This window comes from Cyrtonyx montezumae, unplaced genomic scaffold (assembly GCF_038088225.1).
Source record: "Cyrtonyx montezumae isolate F1298 unplaced genomic scaffold, pur_monq_1.0 scaffold_2, whole genome shotgun sequence".
NCBI classification, from domain to species: Eukaryota; Metazoa; Chordata; class Aves; order Galliformes; family Odontophoridae; genus Cyrtonyx; species Cyrtonyx montezumae.
This window is the reverse complement of record NW_027071936.1, coordinates 51060543-51080144: the sequence shown is the minus strand read 5'-3', so window position 1 is coordinate 51080144 and position 19602 is coordinate 51060543. Positions and strand designations below refer to the sequence as shown.

At 37.3% G+C, this 19602-nt stretch overlaps 1 protein-coding gene across 3 annotated transcripts in view; it reads left to right on the top strand.

Annotated features, from left to right (window-relative positions):
- Window positions 1–11059, top strand: part of TBC1D19 (TBC1 domain family member 19) — a 45043-nt gene extending 33984 nt beyond the window's left edge. For all 3 annotated transcript variants that reach the window (XM_065735711.1, XM_065735712.1, XM_065735713.1), the window contains 8 exons: window positions 543–627; window positions 2752–2796; window positions 4001–4033; window positions 6352–6461; window positions 7573–7664; window positions 8518–8633; window positions 9629–9699; window positions 10689–11059. In XM_065735711.1, coding sequence (XP_065591783.1) covers window positions 543–627; window positions 2752–2796; window positions 4001–4033; window positions 6352–6461; window positions 7573–7664; window positions 8518–8633; window positions 9629–9699; window positions 10689–10763 — 627 coding nt within the window. In that variant the 3' untranslated portion in view covers window positions 10764–11059. The remainder of the gene's footprint in view (window positions 1–542; window positions 628–2751; window positions 2797–4000; window positions 4034–6351; window positions 6462–7572; window positions 7665–8517; window positions 8634–9628; window positions 9700–10688) is intronic.
- Window positions 11060–19602: the final 8543 nt, after the last annotated feature.

Genomic DNA, 19602 nt, shown 5'->3' with positions numbered 1-19602 from the left:
AATGAGAGAGAATATGAGGATCAGTCCCCTGGAAGTGCATGTAAATTAAAATGTAAATTCTTCATTTGCATAAGCTCTTACTTGGACTTCCCTAAGATATAGTGACCGCGTGGGAAAATGACCTTTTAGACATCAAAGCAGCCAGGTGCATGCACAGCCACTTGAACTACTGACATTAATGGGAAGGGGGAGGGAGCTAAGCAGAAACTGAAGAGTACTTTTCAAACATTCCTGAATGTTCCAACATGCTGATTATTCAGTTGTACGTCAGTATAACATAACAGAAGGGAGTAAACCGGTGCTTACAGTTAAGGAGGAAGATTGGATGGAGGATGTGGATATTTTGCTGACAACAAATGAATGTGAAGATGATATCATAGCAAGCTGAAAGCAAGCCTGGAAATGTTAAAAAGGCACTAAATGGAGCTGGTTGATAGCTTTCAACCATTTTAACTTTCTTCAGTACCATCTTATCGGGTGCTTGAATCTCTATTTGGCTTTGCTTTGTTGATTGTCAGCTGATTGTGTGCTGTCTTCTACAGGTATTACTCTGTTTTTCCCGAGATACTTCAGTATTGGAGCACTTTGCTTACAGTAGTGCTACTCCACCTAAATCATACATACAAGGTAAAAGGAGTTCTTTTAAAAAAAGAGTGCAGTTTTTGAATTACTTTTGTGTTTGTTACACCTGGTAGACTACATTTAAAAGAGTCACATATCCAGATGATATCTTCTTCACAGGTTCTGATATTGTAATTTAGAAACTAACTGCATAAAGGCCAGATTGCAGTGATGTTATTTAACAACTGGAAGTGGGGGCAGAATGTTATCTTCCCAAAGCAGTGAGTTTTCCAGGTATTTGTAGACAGGAACAGAACGCGTTGCTAAAGAATATTAGGCTCTGTTGCACAGACTGGGAGAGTACAGCTCTACCAAGGGGGCTTACACTGATTGTTTTGATTGCACTGTGTCTTCCAGAGTTTTACTCTACCTTTAGCTTTATTTCTCTCTGTGAGTCTGACTTTTATTTATTTATTTTTTTTGTAACTTAATAGTCTTAAATTTCACTTCAGTCCACTTGCCCTCTCAGCCAGCTTCTACCATGCTTCTAAGCTCTGCTGCCTTGCTTCTTAGATCCTGACCTCCTTTGGCTTTACCCAGAGGTTACTAATCTTGTCTTCTTCTTTGAACCCTTCAACCATCCGATCCCTGTTTTTTTTTATTTTAATATATATATTTCATTTATATTTACCTTGTCCATTGCCGTTTTGTTCCTTGGTCCCTAGTTCTGGTATATTTAGCCCAATGGGTACCAAGTACTTTTTCTTGCAGCTCTGCTCACTTTGTTTTCCATGTGCTGCTACTTGTGTCAGTAGAGACAATGATTATTTTGTGATTATTGTTTTCTTACTTTCTGATTGCTTTATAGGTCTTTTCTCTCTCTCTTTGCATGAATTAAACAGTTTATTTTATCTACTGCCAGAAACTAGCAAGGGTCTCACCTGAGAGCAGAACAGAAGTGGGGTCTGGGTCTCACTTTGGGCATAGAGCCATGGCAGCCCAGAAACACTACTGTTCTACTTATTCCAAAATAAATCTGGAGAATGAAGTTGCTGAAATCTAAGTCTCTGCTGAACATGTGCAGCACAGATCTGCAACGCTTGTAGGTCCTATTTTTGGCTAATTTTCCAAGAGAAATGCTTCATGCTAAAAATAATCACCTTCCAGGTTACAACTCCCAGCTACAGGGCAAGCAAACAATTGAAAGGAAAAGTAAAATTACTTTTTATTTGGATGAAACAATTGATTTCTGTAACTGAAAAATACCTAATTTTGTTTTCAGGCAATAGTGGGCAAGAACTTCACAGATTAATTTTGAATTTAATTCTGTCACTTTGTACTAAGGGAAAACATTTAAGTCCAAACTAATTTGAAACTGGCAAAAGTTCCCTGTGCCACTCTTCTGCATAGAAAGAACAAAATTCACAGGTCCTGCAAATCTATGCATATCCTATAAATCTTGACATGAATTCTCCAGTTTAATTTCTCATTTTAAAACAGAGAAATAATGAAAAGTTTTTAAGTAATTGTAATGTGCATAAAAATCTTCTTTATAGTGCTAAATAAATTGTGAAAATGTTCATAGATGATTTGAAATGAGAAAGTCATGTAGTTGCAATGCTGTTGACTAATGTGAGATGTTCATTTTGCAGGGAAGGGAAGTAATGTTTTGTTTAATCTCTAGTCAAAAATTGTCTTGACTCAACTAGCTCCTTGTATCCAATAGACTACGTTTTTGTTGTTTTGATTTATCAGAGCTGTACCATTATCTTCCTCTCAATTTCAGGCTTAATGAAGTCTTGAATGTTTTTCATCTGGTGTTCTTCCTCTTTAAATGACTTTTCTGTCCCTAAGTCAGCTTAAGCATGACGTACTTACCCTCCCACCTCACTTCTTCAAGGACTGTAGCAATTACCTTTAGAGCTCCTTAATATTACACCCCAATCAAAATTCTTGTCCTTTTTCTCCCTCTTTGTCATTCTCCCTTGTTTGTGCTGCATTTTTATTTTATATTTGAGAGTATATCTGTCCTATTGCATTGCTTACATGATTTTGGACAATATCAAATGGTCAGTAACACTTGCAGTTACAACTTTTATAGTTGTCACTTAAAATCTATTTTTTTTAAACGTGTATCTTTGCACCTTTTAACAGTTTAATTGCATTAAATTGTGTTTTGATGATTCACAGGAAAACTTGGAATAGAAGAATATGCTGTTTTCTATCCACCAAATGGTAAGAATGATACTGCTACCTCCTCTAGTGGTAGATTGGAATGGTACAGGACATGTTTTTCCTCAAATATGTGTTAACCTCCTTTTCTGTTTCAAAGTGTGTTTTACGTATTCTGCCTAATTAATTAATTTAAAGGAGTAGGTTGAACTGAATATAATGCAGAAGCACATTCAGCCTGTTGTTCATAGTGACGTGGAGTTTGTCTATATGTGTTAGAAATAGAGGGAAAAAAACTTCTGGTGCAGCAGCTTGTACTCCAGTGACAGAGGACCTTCTACTTAGAGGATCTCAAAATATCTTTGATCCTGATCCCCAGCTTTTCAACACTCTGCACGCCACACTTGAAAGTCTCTTTTCCATTTGAAATTTATGTTCATTGTAAATCAATATCACTGCTGTTGTTACTTCAGTTGTTAATTCCTTTTTTCAGCTCTTATTTTGATCATTTAAGTCCTGGTCTGTTGAATCCTTACCCTATTTTTGTGCCACATTTTAAATTCGAGTTCATTGCTGTTGTTTTCAAGGCCTCACATCACCAATCTTGAATCTGTATCTCTGACTTACCTTCTGTGCCTTCTCTCTCCCTGTGGTGACAGTGATAGTGCATTTGTTTGTTCCCCTTCCTTCCATTTTTGCGTCCACATTTCTTTGCAGCTTTATAGCCATAAAGGTCCTTATGACCTCTTGTCAAAGCAGTTCCCTCCTATTGGTCCTGTGGAAAATTAATGAATGGGAGCTGAGATCAGTTGCAAAGGAGGAGAGAACTGTCGTGATACAACTGCCAAGTCCTCTAAATGTTTTGTCTGAGTATTACATGAGCAGCTGGAAGTCTTGGCCTCTTTTTTTTTTTTCCATCTCCCTCCTTGTCAATGCATGACATTTACTGGTTGTCATTTATCTGAAATTAGGTTCTGATTTCATCAAAGCTTATGCTTAGTAACTTAATGGAAACAGAGCTTTACATGGCTTTCTAGGAACTATAGCATGCATTATGGCACACCATTGGTCATAGTGAAGTAAATTGTTTAATTCCTTTACTTAAACACAAGCCAGAGATCTAAGACTATGGGTGCTATAACAACGAGATATTTTATCCCTGTAGTATGCAGAATACAATCTAGAAACTTGGGGGGAAAATACATTTCTAGCATGGATAAAAAATCAATTTACAACAACAATAAAATAAATCTTTGGGTTTTTTTAGGTGTAATCCCATTTCATGGCTTTTCTATGTATGGTAAGTGTGACTCATACAAACTTTAACAGTCTGGGATTTCTGTTTATTCTAGTGTAGTTTAAGGCTGTATGTACTGTTCTGTACGTGTATTGCTCTATATATTCTATTTCTGTGTAGATAAAAGCTGTTGTATGTGATTCTTAAAATCAAGCCGCTTCTATTACCTCACATTACAGCTTTGTACCATATACTGTTTGAGAGCTAATCGCCAAGCTGTTGGCCTCCAAGTCAGAAGTGGCATCTTAATGTATATGAACAGAGGGAGAAAGTTGATTTGTAGAGTTCTTTTCTCTTCTGACAGATAAAGGCCACTTTATCTGTCAGTCTTAAAAACATGTATTATGTGAATAATCCTGTTGATGCATCTGACTTCGAAAAGGAGTTAAGGACTGTGATGTGATAAGTTGATTGCTACTGCCCTGCACAGAGGAAAGATTGAATATCAACAAGATTTCTAGAAAGAGAACAGGAAAGTCTCTCAGATCTCAGATGTAACAAGGCATGTTACATAGATATACTGCAGTGAGGTGCTCAGACACCATGAGAGTGTGTGTTACAGGTTTCCAGAACTTTGTGGCAGTGGTGATGGTGTTTTTTTGTTTTTGTTGGGGTTTTTTTGTTGGGTTTTTTTGTTTGTTTGTTTCTTTTTGGGGGGTGGGGGATGGTATATCCATGGTATTTGGACAAGCAGAGTTTGAGACTATACTTAAATGCTATGTTTAGCTACTAATAAAATTTAATGATCCCACTCCTCCAATGGTCAGAGATAGAGGGCAGTTTAAATACGAAATAGAAATTTAGACCTGAATGGGGAATCTAAGTCTTCTGAAGTAAGAAGCAGCTTAGTTGTACACTCCTCCTTAAGTGCTTACTAGGAGATTTTCAATTTCTTCCATGTGAAACTGCTTTTCAAAATGTTTGGATTTGACTCTGCCCTTTAGAACAGCGCTATCAAACTGGGTGGGAGCCTCTTCCCTCCCTCCTTTCCCCTTTTACTTGGAAAGGGCACAAAACACAAAATAGACTGGCTGTGAGAAGGAGGGAGTCTGAAAAGCTAGGCTGCAGAAACACTATAGTGTGGATGGAAGCTGTGTGTGCAGCAGCTGGGACCAAGCAGCTGCTCTACGAGGAAGTACCTGGGACCTGGTGTAAATGTTGTATACTTTTGCATATTTGCACACACACTCTCATACAGTGCCACCTGTCAGGCACTGTTCTCTTATCCTCCTGGTCTTTATGTACAGAAGCACCTTGCCAACTCTTTCGCCTCAGTCTTCAATCCTTACCCATACACACTTGTAAAAAACCCTCTGCTTTTCTCAACCCAGTGTAAATACATATTTCTGTGAACATCTCACCTTGCCTTAGTGCCCCCACCTCTCATACAGAAGCATTCAAGAATTCATATGCATACATCCATATATATCAATTAGTGTACATACATATCCATATATGTATGTATACCTTTTTTAGGCAGACAATGTATTGCTGTCCCTATTTCAGCAAACAGAACTGGAGGGAAGGGTGAATGCAGAGACAGAGACTGTGAATGTCACGAAGTACGAGCTGTCAAGCAAAACAAGTGTATTTATAATATAAGATGAAGTAGTAAATGTGGTGAGTGAATTGAGAGATTAAAAGAAATGCTGTTTGCAGAAATGTGTACAGAACAACTGAAATGTGTGTTGAATGATTGGAATAGAAATCAAGGGTATCTGGTTATGTTTGGGCAGCATATGTATGAAACATATTCATCTATATGCCAGAATTTGAGGGGGGGGGGAAGGGAGGGGGAAGAGTGAAAATGAGTTTGAGAACTGCTGCTTTACAAATACAGCCAACTCTGATTTTGAATCAGGTAAACAGTTCTTTCTCAATCAGTCATACTTCAAACAGTAAAAAGACAGAAATACCTACCATACAAATGAGGAACCAATTTATGGTTGCTATCCTGTGAGCACGTTAGAAGTTTTACAGATGGTTGTATCAGTGACTTGCAGTGTGCAACGTGTCATTGCCCTACCTCCCAGAGAAGCTATCCTTAAAGCATATTAAGGACAGCACTGTAGAAGGCAGGTTTTAAGTAGTTTAGATTCTTGAAATATTAACAACTGTAAGCTAGAATGTGTTGTACACCCTTGATTAACTTTGTACTTCAAATGGTAGACTACTATAAACATATTTGAATAGTTCCTGTAGGTTTTGTAAATTGTGCCAGTATATAATGCATGGTTTTCACCATACTTCATGCCTCTAACCATTGAATTCTTTTAGCAGTTTATGATGTTGTGTCAATTATAATTCTTTTATCCTTTCAGTTGCTCCACTTTGTTTTCTGTACCATGAACCTTCCAAATTGTATCAGATATTCCGTGAGATGTATGTGCGTTTTTTCTTCAGACTCCATTCCATCTCTTCTCATCCCTCTGTAAGTTCATTAGGAATTAAAATCCAATCACTTAATATTCTCTTTGCTATAGAACAATACTGTACAGTAGCATAATTTTTCTCTGTGATCAAAATATATCCTTATAATAATATATTTCAGGCAAACATGGGAAGGATATTGGATATATTTTCCTATCTCAATGTCAGTCTTTGCTACAGATTATAATGTACTTTATGAAATCATGTATTTTACTTAATATGCTTCTTAATTCAAGCTGTTACTTAAATGCATATTGTGACCTATTTTGACTGATGACGTGCAATTGCTCACTTAAGTGCTTTCTAGGGCAGATGCACTATAATGTAGAAGAAGATATACAGATATCTTTTCAGTGACATCATGTTAATGTCCCTTTCTATAACTCAACCATCTTTGCATGAAAGCTTTTTATCATTACTCGAGACTGGAGATACAGTTTAACTTGATTACATTCACAGCCAGCTGTTATAACTTTAAGACAATTGTAGAAGGTTTTGCTTATCTTCTATTTATTGAGTAGAATGTAGTAAATATTTTTCAGTTCTCCCTCACAAATGGCTGAATAGTTATATTACATTTTGAAAGCATTTCCTGGTTAAAAGAAAATCCTTCTATTTAATATACTGTTTCAAGGATGACCAGTGTGCTTTCAGTCATGAATAGTAGGGAAACTGGTCAGACAAGAATCTATTCCTTTACATGGAAATTTGTTAAAGAAATATTAAAATATGAGCTCTTTTAACTTATTTGTAGATGTCTCAATTGCTGTTTGCTTCTGTTATCAGAGAGACTGTTTCTCACATTCTTCATTGCATTTAGCCTGCATATCATAAAAGTGGAAATATTTCAAGTAGGTCATTCCGAGTAGATCCTGGCATGCAGCTGAGGGCTGAAAGGGGCTGAAGTGTGCAATATTGCTAATATATAGATAAAATGTTAGCTTTAGTGACAGAATATGTTGCTCATGCCCTGCTTACCTGAACTGAATATTGTATTGTTAATAGCATTTTATTTCTTGAATTAAAAAGTCATGCATACTTACATCCCATACTGTTTTCTCAGATTTGACAGCATGAGTGTTATTATTCAGGATATGATCTTGTTTCATTAGGGCATTGTGTCATTGTGTTTGCTATTTGAGACTCTTCTACAAACTCATCTGCCTCAGCTCTTTTATCACCTTCGAGAAATTGGGGCTCAGCCGTAAGTATATTTTACTGACTTGATATAAATGATATGGATTCATTGTTGTTAAGATGCTGGCTGTCTTGTATTTTAATTTAAAAACTGTGAGAAATTGCTCCAAATTGCAGGCATGGTTGTGCCAATTTTCCTTGAAAGTCATTGGAGTCCTTTGTCTAAAATGTGTATATGTACATTGTGCATTTCCATTGGTATGCTCTATGGAAAATAAAGCTCTTTGTGTTCATATGAGAAATAATAAGTGTTGTTACGTTAAGTTTCAGTAATTCACATCAGATCTGATGAAACTAAGGGAAGAGTAGATATTTTTCTTTTTATTTCCATTGTGATATACTCCATAGGGCAGATGCTATTGAAAAGAGAGAGAGCAGGTGTTTGTCATTCTCTGTAGTATATTCATAGGTTCATAGGTACATTAGGTTGGAAAGGACCTACAAGATCATCTAGTCCAACCATCCCTACCCATTTAGTATCACCATCATCTAGTATCACCATCCCTACCCACTGAACTACTAAATCAATCCCTTAGCACCTCATCTAAACGCTTCTTGAACAGCGCTAGGGATGGTGCCTCAACCACCTCCCTAGGCAGGCCATTCCAGTGCCTGACCACTCTTTCAGAGAAAAAATGTTTCCTCAAATCTAAATCATGGCATACCTAAATCAGGGCACAGCAGAACCTGAAGATCGTATTGTTACAATCAATATTTACAAAAGTAGCAGAAATTGGGCTGATAAAAGCTGAAGATCATTCTAATTTAATCATTTGGTCAGAATATTTTGGTGATAGAGAATTTAATAATTGGAGAGAGTAAAATCTAACAACTGCTGTTTATTGCTTTATTGCTTGCAGACTACGAATTTCATTTAAATGGATGGTACGAGCATTTTCTGGTTATTTAGCTACAGATCAGCTCTTGCTTTTGTGGGACAGAATCCTAGGATACAACTCCCTAGAAATTCTTGCTGGTAAGGCAATTATTTTTACAAAATATGTTAAGTCCCTGTAGATGTAAGGCAAGTACAAGTTAGCTCACAGTCTATTTTGTGACAAGAAAACTTAGTTGTTCCTTGAATGGTAAAAGCAGATTATACACAAGTCAAAGAGAATACCTTCTAGAAATGGGATAAATACCGCACCTCTAACAAAAACATTGTCATTTGCGTTTCTTCCTTGTAATTGTTTGCTGTGATGGCAGTCCAAAAGTAGTGCTCTGAACAGAGGATAAGATGTTCTCCCACCTCCAGTGGTAACATTTGATGTGGCAATGATTAAGATTTGAATTCATCACCTTTCACAAAACTTAAGATTAATCTTATGGGACATACATCTTTGTTACTTAGCACAACTGAAAGCTGTCCTGATTTGCTGCAGTTCTTTTACAAAGCCCTGTCTCTTAAGAGACTTTGAAAGTTCTGTTCTTTATAAAGGAAATTCTGTCCTAAGATTTATGCAAGGTGAAGGCTTCTAAGGAAGTTATATGTATCTTCAGTTGGATCACATTTTAAATACAAAGAATGTGAATAAAAGAAGTTTTTGTTCCATTTGTACATAAGAGACAGCTATGCAGATATGTATACCTATAGAAGAGATTACAAAATGAATTCACATTTTTTCAAGTTATATAATGCTTACAATTGAAATGTTGCCATTTAAATAAATCCAAATTATTGGCTTAGAAACCAAATAATTGAGAATCACCTTGTCCATTATAGTTAAAAGCTACTCATCTCAAACACAAGCATTTTCACTCAAACTTTTCTGATAGGATGTTTGTTGTCCTATCAGTTTTAGTGAATAGCTAAAGAAACTCAAACATTGACATTCACTGTATATCGTTATTCAAAAACAAACTAATTACTTTGGGGAGAGAAAACTGGTGTTTTTAGAACAAGATTAACCCTGACCACTACTTAATAGGTCATCAACTTAAATATTGTTTTGTTGGCTTTTTTTTTTCCAGTCCTGGCAGCTGCTGTATTTGCTTTCCGAGCAGTCAACCTGATGGAGGTGACATCATTGGCTGCAGCTGAAGTAAGGATAAGTTTCAGTTAGAGGAGATTGAAATAGTTTCTGATGCTTTGCCAGCAACAGTAACCTAAGCCTCACATGGCACGTGGTACATAGTGCAAATGTTTCAGCCTAAATTCTTATCTTAGATAAAATCTAGATAAATTTTGAACATTCAGTACGTAATGCTACTTCTCTGGAGTAAATGGAAATAGAAGGAAATTTGTTACAGAAATGCAGTTACCAAACTATGTTGCATACTTAGCGCTTTTTTTCTATTTTAATCTCATAATATGTTAGTGGGATATATAATTTTTAAAACTATTGTGGAGGTTTGTACTTGTTTTCTCAGTATATTTGAATGTAGCTGCTTTTTAATATTACAAAATTTTAACAAAGTTAATTTTATTAATATTGAATCTGAAAATGCATTCTAAGCACTATCATTTTATGGAAAGGAAATGGGGAAAAAAAATCAGTCATGAAGATGAAGATTATCATCATCTACCTGTATTAGTTTGTTAAAATAGATTTTTTCTCCAAAAATCTTGATACATATTTTTTAAAAACCTTGAGAGATTTTGATTGTTTTGATGTTTTGTTTTGTTTTTTAAATGTCTTTCATCAGAAGACATTGACTCTTTGAGTCATTATGTTGGACTTGCTTCACAAGTACTAGCCAAGCCACAGGATAAGGATTCTTAATTCCCAATTATTTTTAGAAGCAAGTTGAAATGTTAGACCTCTTGATGTCCTGTATACTTCAAGTAAGTCTGAAGGCTAAAATACAGTTACTTGGTTTTATATACGTAAACATATGCTTTTTCTTTGAAGTGTTAGGATGAATAATAAGGCAAGAAAAGTTTTTGGCACACTGATGTAAACCAATGTAATTTGTTTCTAGTCAGATCTGAAACTAACCGTTGTTATGAGTCCATATTGAATCGTTTTCTGCTTTAAAGAAATGTGATTCAAATGTCAAGTTTAACAAGCATTTTGGGTTTTTATCCTAGGCTGTACTTGCTGACCTTTCAACCCTGAAGGTTATGCCTCTTCTTCAAATTTTCTTGTTTGCTACTGTCACCTGATCTCCTTCACAATACCGATATCTCATTTCCAGTCTCTCATGAGAAGCTAACAATCAACTATGCAATGCCTGCATAAAACCAAAATTAAACTGTATGTATAATGGCCATTTAGAAATCTTAGTAGAATTTTCTAACTGAAAATAGTAACTTCACACAGAAGTGTGTGTAATGCATGTTTCACTGTAGCCAGGGTTATTACTTGTAGATTAAGAAGGACAACTTGTGCCAGAAACAATTATGAATCAGTGTCTAAAATGCATGTAATATTAAATTAAATAAACTTAATGTAATTCTTCGTCTGAGTGTTGTAATGTTAATGTCAGAATTATAAAAGCTCTCTTTTAATCTTAAATAATTTTTTTCAAGCTCACAGCTTAGAGCATATCAGCTCTGATACCATAAATTGAGAAAATGAAAATACTTTAACTTACAAGATTTTTTCCTCATTTTCTAAAATACAGTATGGTAATATGCTAATTCCACCATCTCTCTGCAGAAGTTTTTTGTGTGTTACTTACTTATTTTTGATCTTTCCATGTTAGAGGGGTTAAGTCACCCTTTCTTCATTCATTGTCTGTTAAGTGTACTGCTCTTTCAGGCGTCTTCTAAGCTCCTTCTCTGAGTCTCACCAAAGGCCCCATGTTGTAAAATATGTTCCCCTGTAGAAGGCCTGAGCATAGCTTCCTTCTGAACTCGTTGAAGCCAGTCCTTGCATGAGCCAAAATATTTCCCTGAGAATGATGCCAAGAGTTCTTTCACAGCACCCCACACCCTCTTCAGGAGGGCAGTGTTATGCCTTTGCCAGTTTTCCAGCCTTGGTGATTCAACAGCTCAGGCTTCAGCTCAGAATCCAAACTCATATCAATGTGTGACGGATTTTCACTACACTGTCAGGCTGGCTTGTTGTCTGTTAGCAAGTGCACCATTTTGTGATGTCTTCCAGTTTTTTCCATTGGCTTGTTTAATACCAAAGTAGAAATCACTAATCTGATTTGATTAAGCGTATCTTAATACCTGGAAAAGGTTCGAAGTCAAAAGGACATAAGGGGCCACTGAGTTTGCCATGGGACTTCTGTCTTCATCTGAGTTACATAAGACACATTACTTTCAGGGTAGCAACAGACATAGAGAGCACAATAACTTTATTTGATAGACCACATTTTCAGCTTGGAAGCACTATTTTTCAGCACAGTCACCACCATTAGCTATGCATTTTCACCAGTGATGAATAAGAGCCTGCATGCCATGCTCACAAAAACCTGTCCCAGAAGAGGTGACCCACTGTTGAAGCATACCACCACCATCTCCCTGTATTTTTATCCACTGTTTGATTTCCATAAATGTTCAGCAAGTGGCAGTGAATGTCGGTGGGTGCCATTTTTTCCACATGGAGGAATTCAGTGACACTGGTGGAATTCATGGAGGAATTCAATGACACGCTTCATTTGCACTTCTGTGTCTGATGCCGTTTTGTCAGACTGCCCCTCTGCTGCCATCTGTTGCATGGCATGTAATGAAATGTAACAATATTCGTGGTAAGGTTCAACCTCTGCTGTCATACCACCACCCACTGCCTCTGATGTTGTGGGCCTACATCATGAAATAGGAGGCATTATTTTCAGAGCGGCCCATGTACATGTATGTATTTGTCATTTGCAACACATACTGAGTGTATGACAATGACATACAAATCCTGATAATGTGTTCAGCAGTTACCTGAAAAGTGGTCTAAGCCACAGTCTCACCTAAGTTTGAGCTTTATGTCTGCGTTTCTAATTATGTCTACCCGTTAACACAGGAAAAAATGGAGTCAACTTTTGTACATTGCTGGTAAATGTTTAAGGCTTATTTTAATAAAAGTAAAGCTTTGGATTCAGTACAATCACTTCTTGTGAAGAACAAAACCATGCAATAGGTTTGACGTTAACCGGAATATTTTTGGTAATTTTTTTCTGGATGACAAAATAGATATTTTCATTACTATTTGACAGAAGTGGTTGTTAGATTTTTTTTCCAGGGGCTTTTCTAGACATTTAGTTTTAAAAAAGAGGACACGCATGATAACTTTTATCTTTACAGACAGTATTGCCCTATTTTACACATGGGGAATGAATGGAGGCATAGAAAGATTAAGAGATTTGCTAAAGATTACAGGGTAAATTCCTAAGAGATGAGCAGTCTCCTGAATTCCTGTTTATATTTCAGGAAGCTCAGCTTGTGTAATAACCATGGGACCTTATTTCAGGACAGCACATCATGCACATCTACCTCTAAAAGTTGAGCATTTTGCAGTTTTTAAAATCTGTGAGACTCGGTACCAACTTAGAAATCATAATGTTACGAAGCATTCACAAGAACTGTGGCTTCCTAAGGTCATTACATGGTTATGGTGGCTTTGGAGAAATGGAAAGTATTTACTAAATAGCAAGTGAGATCCCATAAAGGCCCGCTGACTTTCTGTTCCTTCCCATTGCTCAAGTATATGGTGTAGAATCTGACCATTATTCTAACCCATTCCTTCTTGGGCTTTTACACTTGTTCTTCTTTGTCTTATTGGTTGTTTTTTTTTCCACTTTCAGTAGTTTTAAATGGAGTGTAGCTAAGAAAAGTTTTTCTTAGAAAGAAAAGGGATTATTGTTCCAACAAGGAATTCTGTGCATCTCAGAATATGGTCTGTTTTCCTGTGACTTGGCATCTCATTATTCTTTCCAACAATCTCAATTCTCCCGTGTCCCCTCTACCTTTCCCACTGCCATACTTGCTCTTCCTTCTGTTCTTTACCTTCGTTTCTCCTGGTGGCTGGAAGGGGATCTCATGCTCTGCTGCCAGTGTGGATCAGTGTGCATCACTGGCCAGACCCCTTGTGCTGCTGCTCCCTCAGCCTGAGATGATGTTGTGCCTGATGCTTCAGGAACTACATGCAGCTCGTGAACCAGGGATTGTATGGACCAACTGTGACAGTGAACCTCTTGAAGACCTATGCTGATTTTTATTGTACGTTTAAGTTGAGACCTTTTTGAGATGCAGACACAGACGTATATAGGAATAACAAGTATAACTGCTTTAGAATGAGATTAATGTAAGATTAAAAATAAACTCTATCCCTTCCTTAGATTTCAACTGTGCTCTCTTAGAACTTTCTTGAAACCCATTTTATTTAAATTGCTTTTAATGAAGTTTTATTGTTTTCATGTTCACATTGGTTTCTCCTTTTAGTTCCAACAAAATATTGTGCTTCAGTTTCTGGACAGCATTTGTTTTTTTGATCTCTCCTGTTTAAATAACACTCCTTCATTTCAAATATTTCTTAAAAATAAATGACTGGCTTCTATCTCACAGTTAGATACTTCTACTAGGCAACATTATAAGTGTTAACTCAGAAGAGCAGTTCAAACCTGTTTAAGTCCACAGTCTTATCATTTGACTGCCAAAATCATAAAACTCCCTTTTTGTTTATGCCATCATGAACAGTGGCCAGAATTTGATTGTAAAACCATAAATAAATGGACGGTTACATTGATTTAAAGAGACTTAGCTGAACTTTGAATGGCTCCATTTAGCCAAATTGTTTTCCTTACTCTGTTTCTCCGTGTATGAAATCAACATAAACAGATGTTTCAGTACAAGAACCAATTGTTTCCATATCTCTAGATAAAGATCGATTTTTGCTGTTTGCCTTTAGAATTCTGGCTATGATCTGTCAAAGATTTCTTCTAAATGTCAAATAGACTGTTAAAAAAAAATGCAAAAGCAAATAGGCTTTTCTAAAAATGTAACCAAGTTATCTTGTTTCAGTACTTCCAAAAATATATTGAAACTTTCATCTTGATGGCTGGGTAATGGAACAGCTGAATAACTAGAACAACTTCTACATTTTACTGCATTTTTTTTTTGGTCACAGGAACAAATTTTATTATGAGAAATGCAGTACGGAGGTTTTAAAACAGCTAGATGTCTCAGTAAAGGGAAAAGGCTGAAAGGAACCATTGCTGCAAGACTAGTGGCTATCTGTTACCAGAAACCAGCTAAAAAACTATACCCCAAACTCCTGTTTTACTCTCTTTTAACAGTAAGAAATCCAATGAATTTTTATTCAGTTCTTCCAACAAGACTGGAGGGATTTTACTGGATAGATTGCTGTGCAAAAATCAAATATGGGAATGCAATGTAGTGAACTGCTTATCAACCCTAAGTAAGAGTTTAGTTAAAAGCTACTGAAATATTTTGCCAAACTGTGGGAGTCCATTCTCAGTTGGGAAGAAGAAGAGACTTTGTACTTTATCTGATCAGTGAAATACTTCTCAGCTCTTCTGTCAGGTATTTTATGTTAGGAAATGGGGGAGGGAGGGGAGGATGCAGCAGTGGTAAGAGCTGCAGGGCTCTTCCTTTTCCCTCCTTTCTTACAGCCTTTTCCTGTTCACGCCTCGCTGCTGGCAGATGGTGCTGCTTTCATCCCCAGAGCGGACACAGGAAAGGCAGTCAGTCCAAACCAGGGTTTGAGATTACGAGGTCTGTATCTGATGTGGCCGACCACAGTCAGCTTCCTCTGACTGCAGACAGCTCATGGTTGGGGCGGGAGCACAGCAGGGCCTGGGCTGGGCCTAGCGGAGAAGTCACCCCGATCTGAGCAGGGAAAAAATGTCCCCTTTCTCTGGTGGCAGCTTGCAGAGGCTCCAGGCTCTGCACAAGGCCACTCCTGTTGCAGGGCAGCATGCCTGCGAGCAGCTCTGTGGGAACCACTGGCTGCTATAAAGAACAGCAGAAACTCAGAGAGCTCTGGGATGAAGAAGGAGCTCAGCTGCTGGCTGAAACTGGTCACAGATTTTTTACTCTTAGCTTTTTCAATACCTGAACAAGAATGCTGGAGCAGGGAAGATTGGTTCAATCTAACAGTGGTGCTCTGCTTTAAAATAGTGTTAAAATGTCACATCTTGGTATTTTTTTTTCATTGGTCAGCTCATAATACTGCATGACTTCCATACAGACTAATCACACTTTTGGGAAACGTTTCAGGATGCCTGTGTCTCTGCGGATGTCATGTGGTGCGGCAGCATCCAGCAGACGTCAACGGGGGCTTAGCGAATATGTGCCTAGAACATGGTGTTTGCCTTTGTTTCAGTGTGCTTTGCAAAAGTGCAGTGCATAAACTGCTGTAATGTGATCTAATCGTGCTAAATGCTGGCTGGAGATCAGTCCTAAAATGATGACAGGATGGGTAATGCTGCTTTTGGGCAAACCCTTTTATGTATTTGTTTATTTAAGTCTGCACTCAAGATCAAGGAGCTTCACCTGTTTCTGCACCGTATCAGACTCTACTGCCTGCAGAAGCTGAACTTCGCATTCTGTGAAGTCGTATTTCAAAATCAGTGTGTTATTTTAGATGTTGGACTACTGATATGTGCTAGCAATTATCTCTAGAGAACTGGCTTTATGGAGGACCACAGCGCTTTGCCAAATGACATTGTGTTTGGCTGAACAGTTCAAACAAATTGTTGGGATTATGACCAAAATAAATGGAATATTTAACAAAGGAGTTAAAATACTCAATTTATGTGAGACAAAGCATGCAGTCAATTTCTGTGCATTGTTTTAAATGACAAAAATTGGAATAAGATAGTCAAAGACAAAGTATATTATAGCAACAGAATATATATTGGTGGGTATCTTCAACAGTAGTTGGTTCCATGAATGCTACATTCTGTAATGTTTTTCCTGCAAAGTTCTTTTTAAAGTTATGCTCTTAAAGAACATAAGTTTAAAAGAGCAAAGTTAAGTTTAAAATATGCAAAATTATGCTCTTAATGAGTCCAGTAATAGAGTAAATCATTACAAATATATGTTGTAAAAATCAATTGTGCTCAGTTTGCTGTCTTTTTCAGAATTGTTATCTGAAGTTGTTTGACTATATGAATAGTGTCAAAACATTGTCACTTTTCTCTTTTTTTCTCTTTTTTTAAGTGCTTCTGGGTTAAAAAAACATAAGCACTGCTTTGAAGCCCAGTTCTGGTTCATTAGTGTTGACTGGAAAACTGGCAGTGTTACAGCTTGTGATGGAAGCTCTGCTTGCTTTCTGTGTTCATGTTTACTCCACAGCTTTCTATATAAGGACATATTCAGATATTCAAATTTAGTTTGTGATCCACTGGAGATATTCTGACCACATCTTGGAACAACCGATTTCTGAAGGTGTAAAAGACAGATATGAGAAAGCAGCAGTAGCTGCATTAATACCCCTCACCCTGCACATACAGGCAGGAGAACCTCTCTCCCACGTCTGCCTCGCTATCACACCAGGGGAAAGTGGGCTTGTGAAAAACAATGCTAAAACTCTGTAGAATGTCTCTCTGCAGCACAGAATGGGACCATTTGTGATTCACATGTTTAACAAAGTACTCTTTCTTCTGCTGCCTTCACACTGCACTTTCGTGCAGCAGTTAAAACACGGATGTCAGCATTTCTTTTTTTTACTTAAAATCTGGAGTAAATTTTGTTGAATCGTTTTGAAAGAGAAATGCCTGTTTAACATATCTGTATAAATTCTGAAATTCAAAGTTTTAGATATTTCTCTTCCAGACCTTTACTCTCCCCTCTTCTCTTTTTGCAGTATGGCTTTCTTGCCACTGTGAATTGCTGTTAACAGGTTAAGAAAAATATATATCTTATCTTTCCATTAGGAAGATATTTTTAAGAAGAAATGCTGGAAAACCTTTAAAGATTTTAAATCAACCAATTCCTGCATTAGGTGATGACATGGATAAAGGGTAAGTATACTGGAGCATCGGTTTACAGGGGGTTGTTTTATATGGGGAAAAGGAGGCTGAGGGGAGACCTTATTGCTCTCTTCCAATATCTGAAAGGTGCTTACAGCGGGGTTGATCACTTCTCACTGGTGACAGGACGAGGGGAAATGGCCTCAAGTTGCACCAGGGTAAGTTTGGGTTGGATATCAGGATACACCTCTTCACAGAAAGGATTGTTAAGCACTGGAATAGGCTCCCCAGAGAGGTGGTTGAGTCACCATCCCTGGATGTGTTTAGAAACCATTTAGATGTGGTGCTCAGGGCCATGATTTAGCAGTGGGTTGTTAGGGTAGTATGGCTAGGTCGTGGTTGGAATCGATGATCTTTAAGGTCTTTTCCAACCGGAGTAATTCTATGATTCTATGATTTAGGCAAGTAATCAGTATTCAGACCTGAAAATACACAGCGAAAGATGGAAGCAGTAGATGTCTGGACCTTACAACATTCTAGGTTAATAAAGATCAAGGGATTTGAAATGCTGGAAAGTCAAATGCATCTAGGACCTTCCTGCCAGTGTGACCCTCCCAAAACAACAGAGGCTGTTGTATAAGACATGTTCTCAATAATCCTTTGCCACATTTCTAAGTGTAAACATTGGAAAAACAATGTGGAGAAAGGGTATACTGGGTTTTCCATTAGGAGGAGAGAGGGAGAGAAGTGGACCCAATAAAGACTGCACATTTTCTCAGGCTGGATGTTAGTCTGTGTGTTCACTCAGACTTCAAAAAAACCTGTTTGAGACCGTACTGTGTAGATTGGATTTAAAGGAGATCACACACAGCTGTGTATGTAAGAACTTTCAATCAGGTAACTGAATTATTCCCATTGTTATATGCTACTGATAAAATTCATCCATATTTCTTGGCTTATGTTGAATGAGGGATCACAATGCTAGCTTGTTCAAATAAACTTTGTTTTGCGTGCAGTAGATGCTTATGCAGTGTTCTAGAACATAAGGAAAGCACAAAATAAAGTATATTCTCCAGAGAACAAGTGGAGAACAGTCAAATCTGGATAAAGAATGAAACAAAGATCATCTTACACGATGAGCAGTTTGAGATGTTGGCAGCTCTAGAATTTTCTAGTTTGTCAGATATTTCTTGGTCTCTGCTAAAGGTGAATTTCCCACCAAAATCTTTCCTTTTTTCCCCTTCTTTGCAAGGAAAAAGCTGTCTCGAAGACATAAGGTCTATCTTTAACTAACTGTTCAGATGTGATTTTTTTCCCCTCTTTGAATAAAGGATCTTGTATGAGCATTTGTCTTTTCCTAGTTTAGGAGCAGAAACTGTAATTCTTGTAGTTATTCTAGCTGTGTTTCCAACTCAAGGCTAGCATTCTTACAGCTAAGCAATCAGTCTTCTGTACTTTCATAAACAAAAATGTCATCTTTTCTTCAGCAGCAGAAAAAAAATTAAATGTAAAAGGTGGCTGAATACAGCTCTTTATGGATATGTTTTTGTTCACGAGTTTTGAACAGCTTAATGCAGAATACCGAAGAATAGCCTTAATGTTTTGTTCTCCTTTTGTAGAATTTACTGCAAATCTCTCAGAAATCTGGACCCAACCCAGCTGAAATTGGTGCAAATACAAGTCATCTTTTCAATTTGCTCTAGACAGAAAATTTGCCCCTTTTTAGGAAACACCATGGTGAGAATATTAAATAGCAAGTGCAGGGTAAATATCTCTTTTCTGACTTCAGTCCAGACATTTAGCCAGGGGGATGGATATTGATACTGCTCAGTGCAAACAGGTTAAGGCTGCACGCTCTGCTTTTGGTGGTTCTGGGCCATTGAAAGGCAGGGTTATTATGGGACAGACTTTCTTTAGAGACTCAGGGCTGTATTAATATTTTAGTGAGGATTGAAGCCGGGCACTTTAGCATATTTCCTTCATAACATTTCTTTTAATTTTTTACTAGCCCCCTTATTTCTTTATGAGTTCATGGACAACCTGTTGTCGAAAAGGAAGAGCTGTTGGCATTTAAGATGTGTACCTCATGTCATGCTCTCCCCAGGCTCCTGGGATGTGGTAATTGCCCT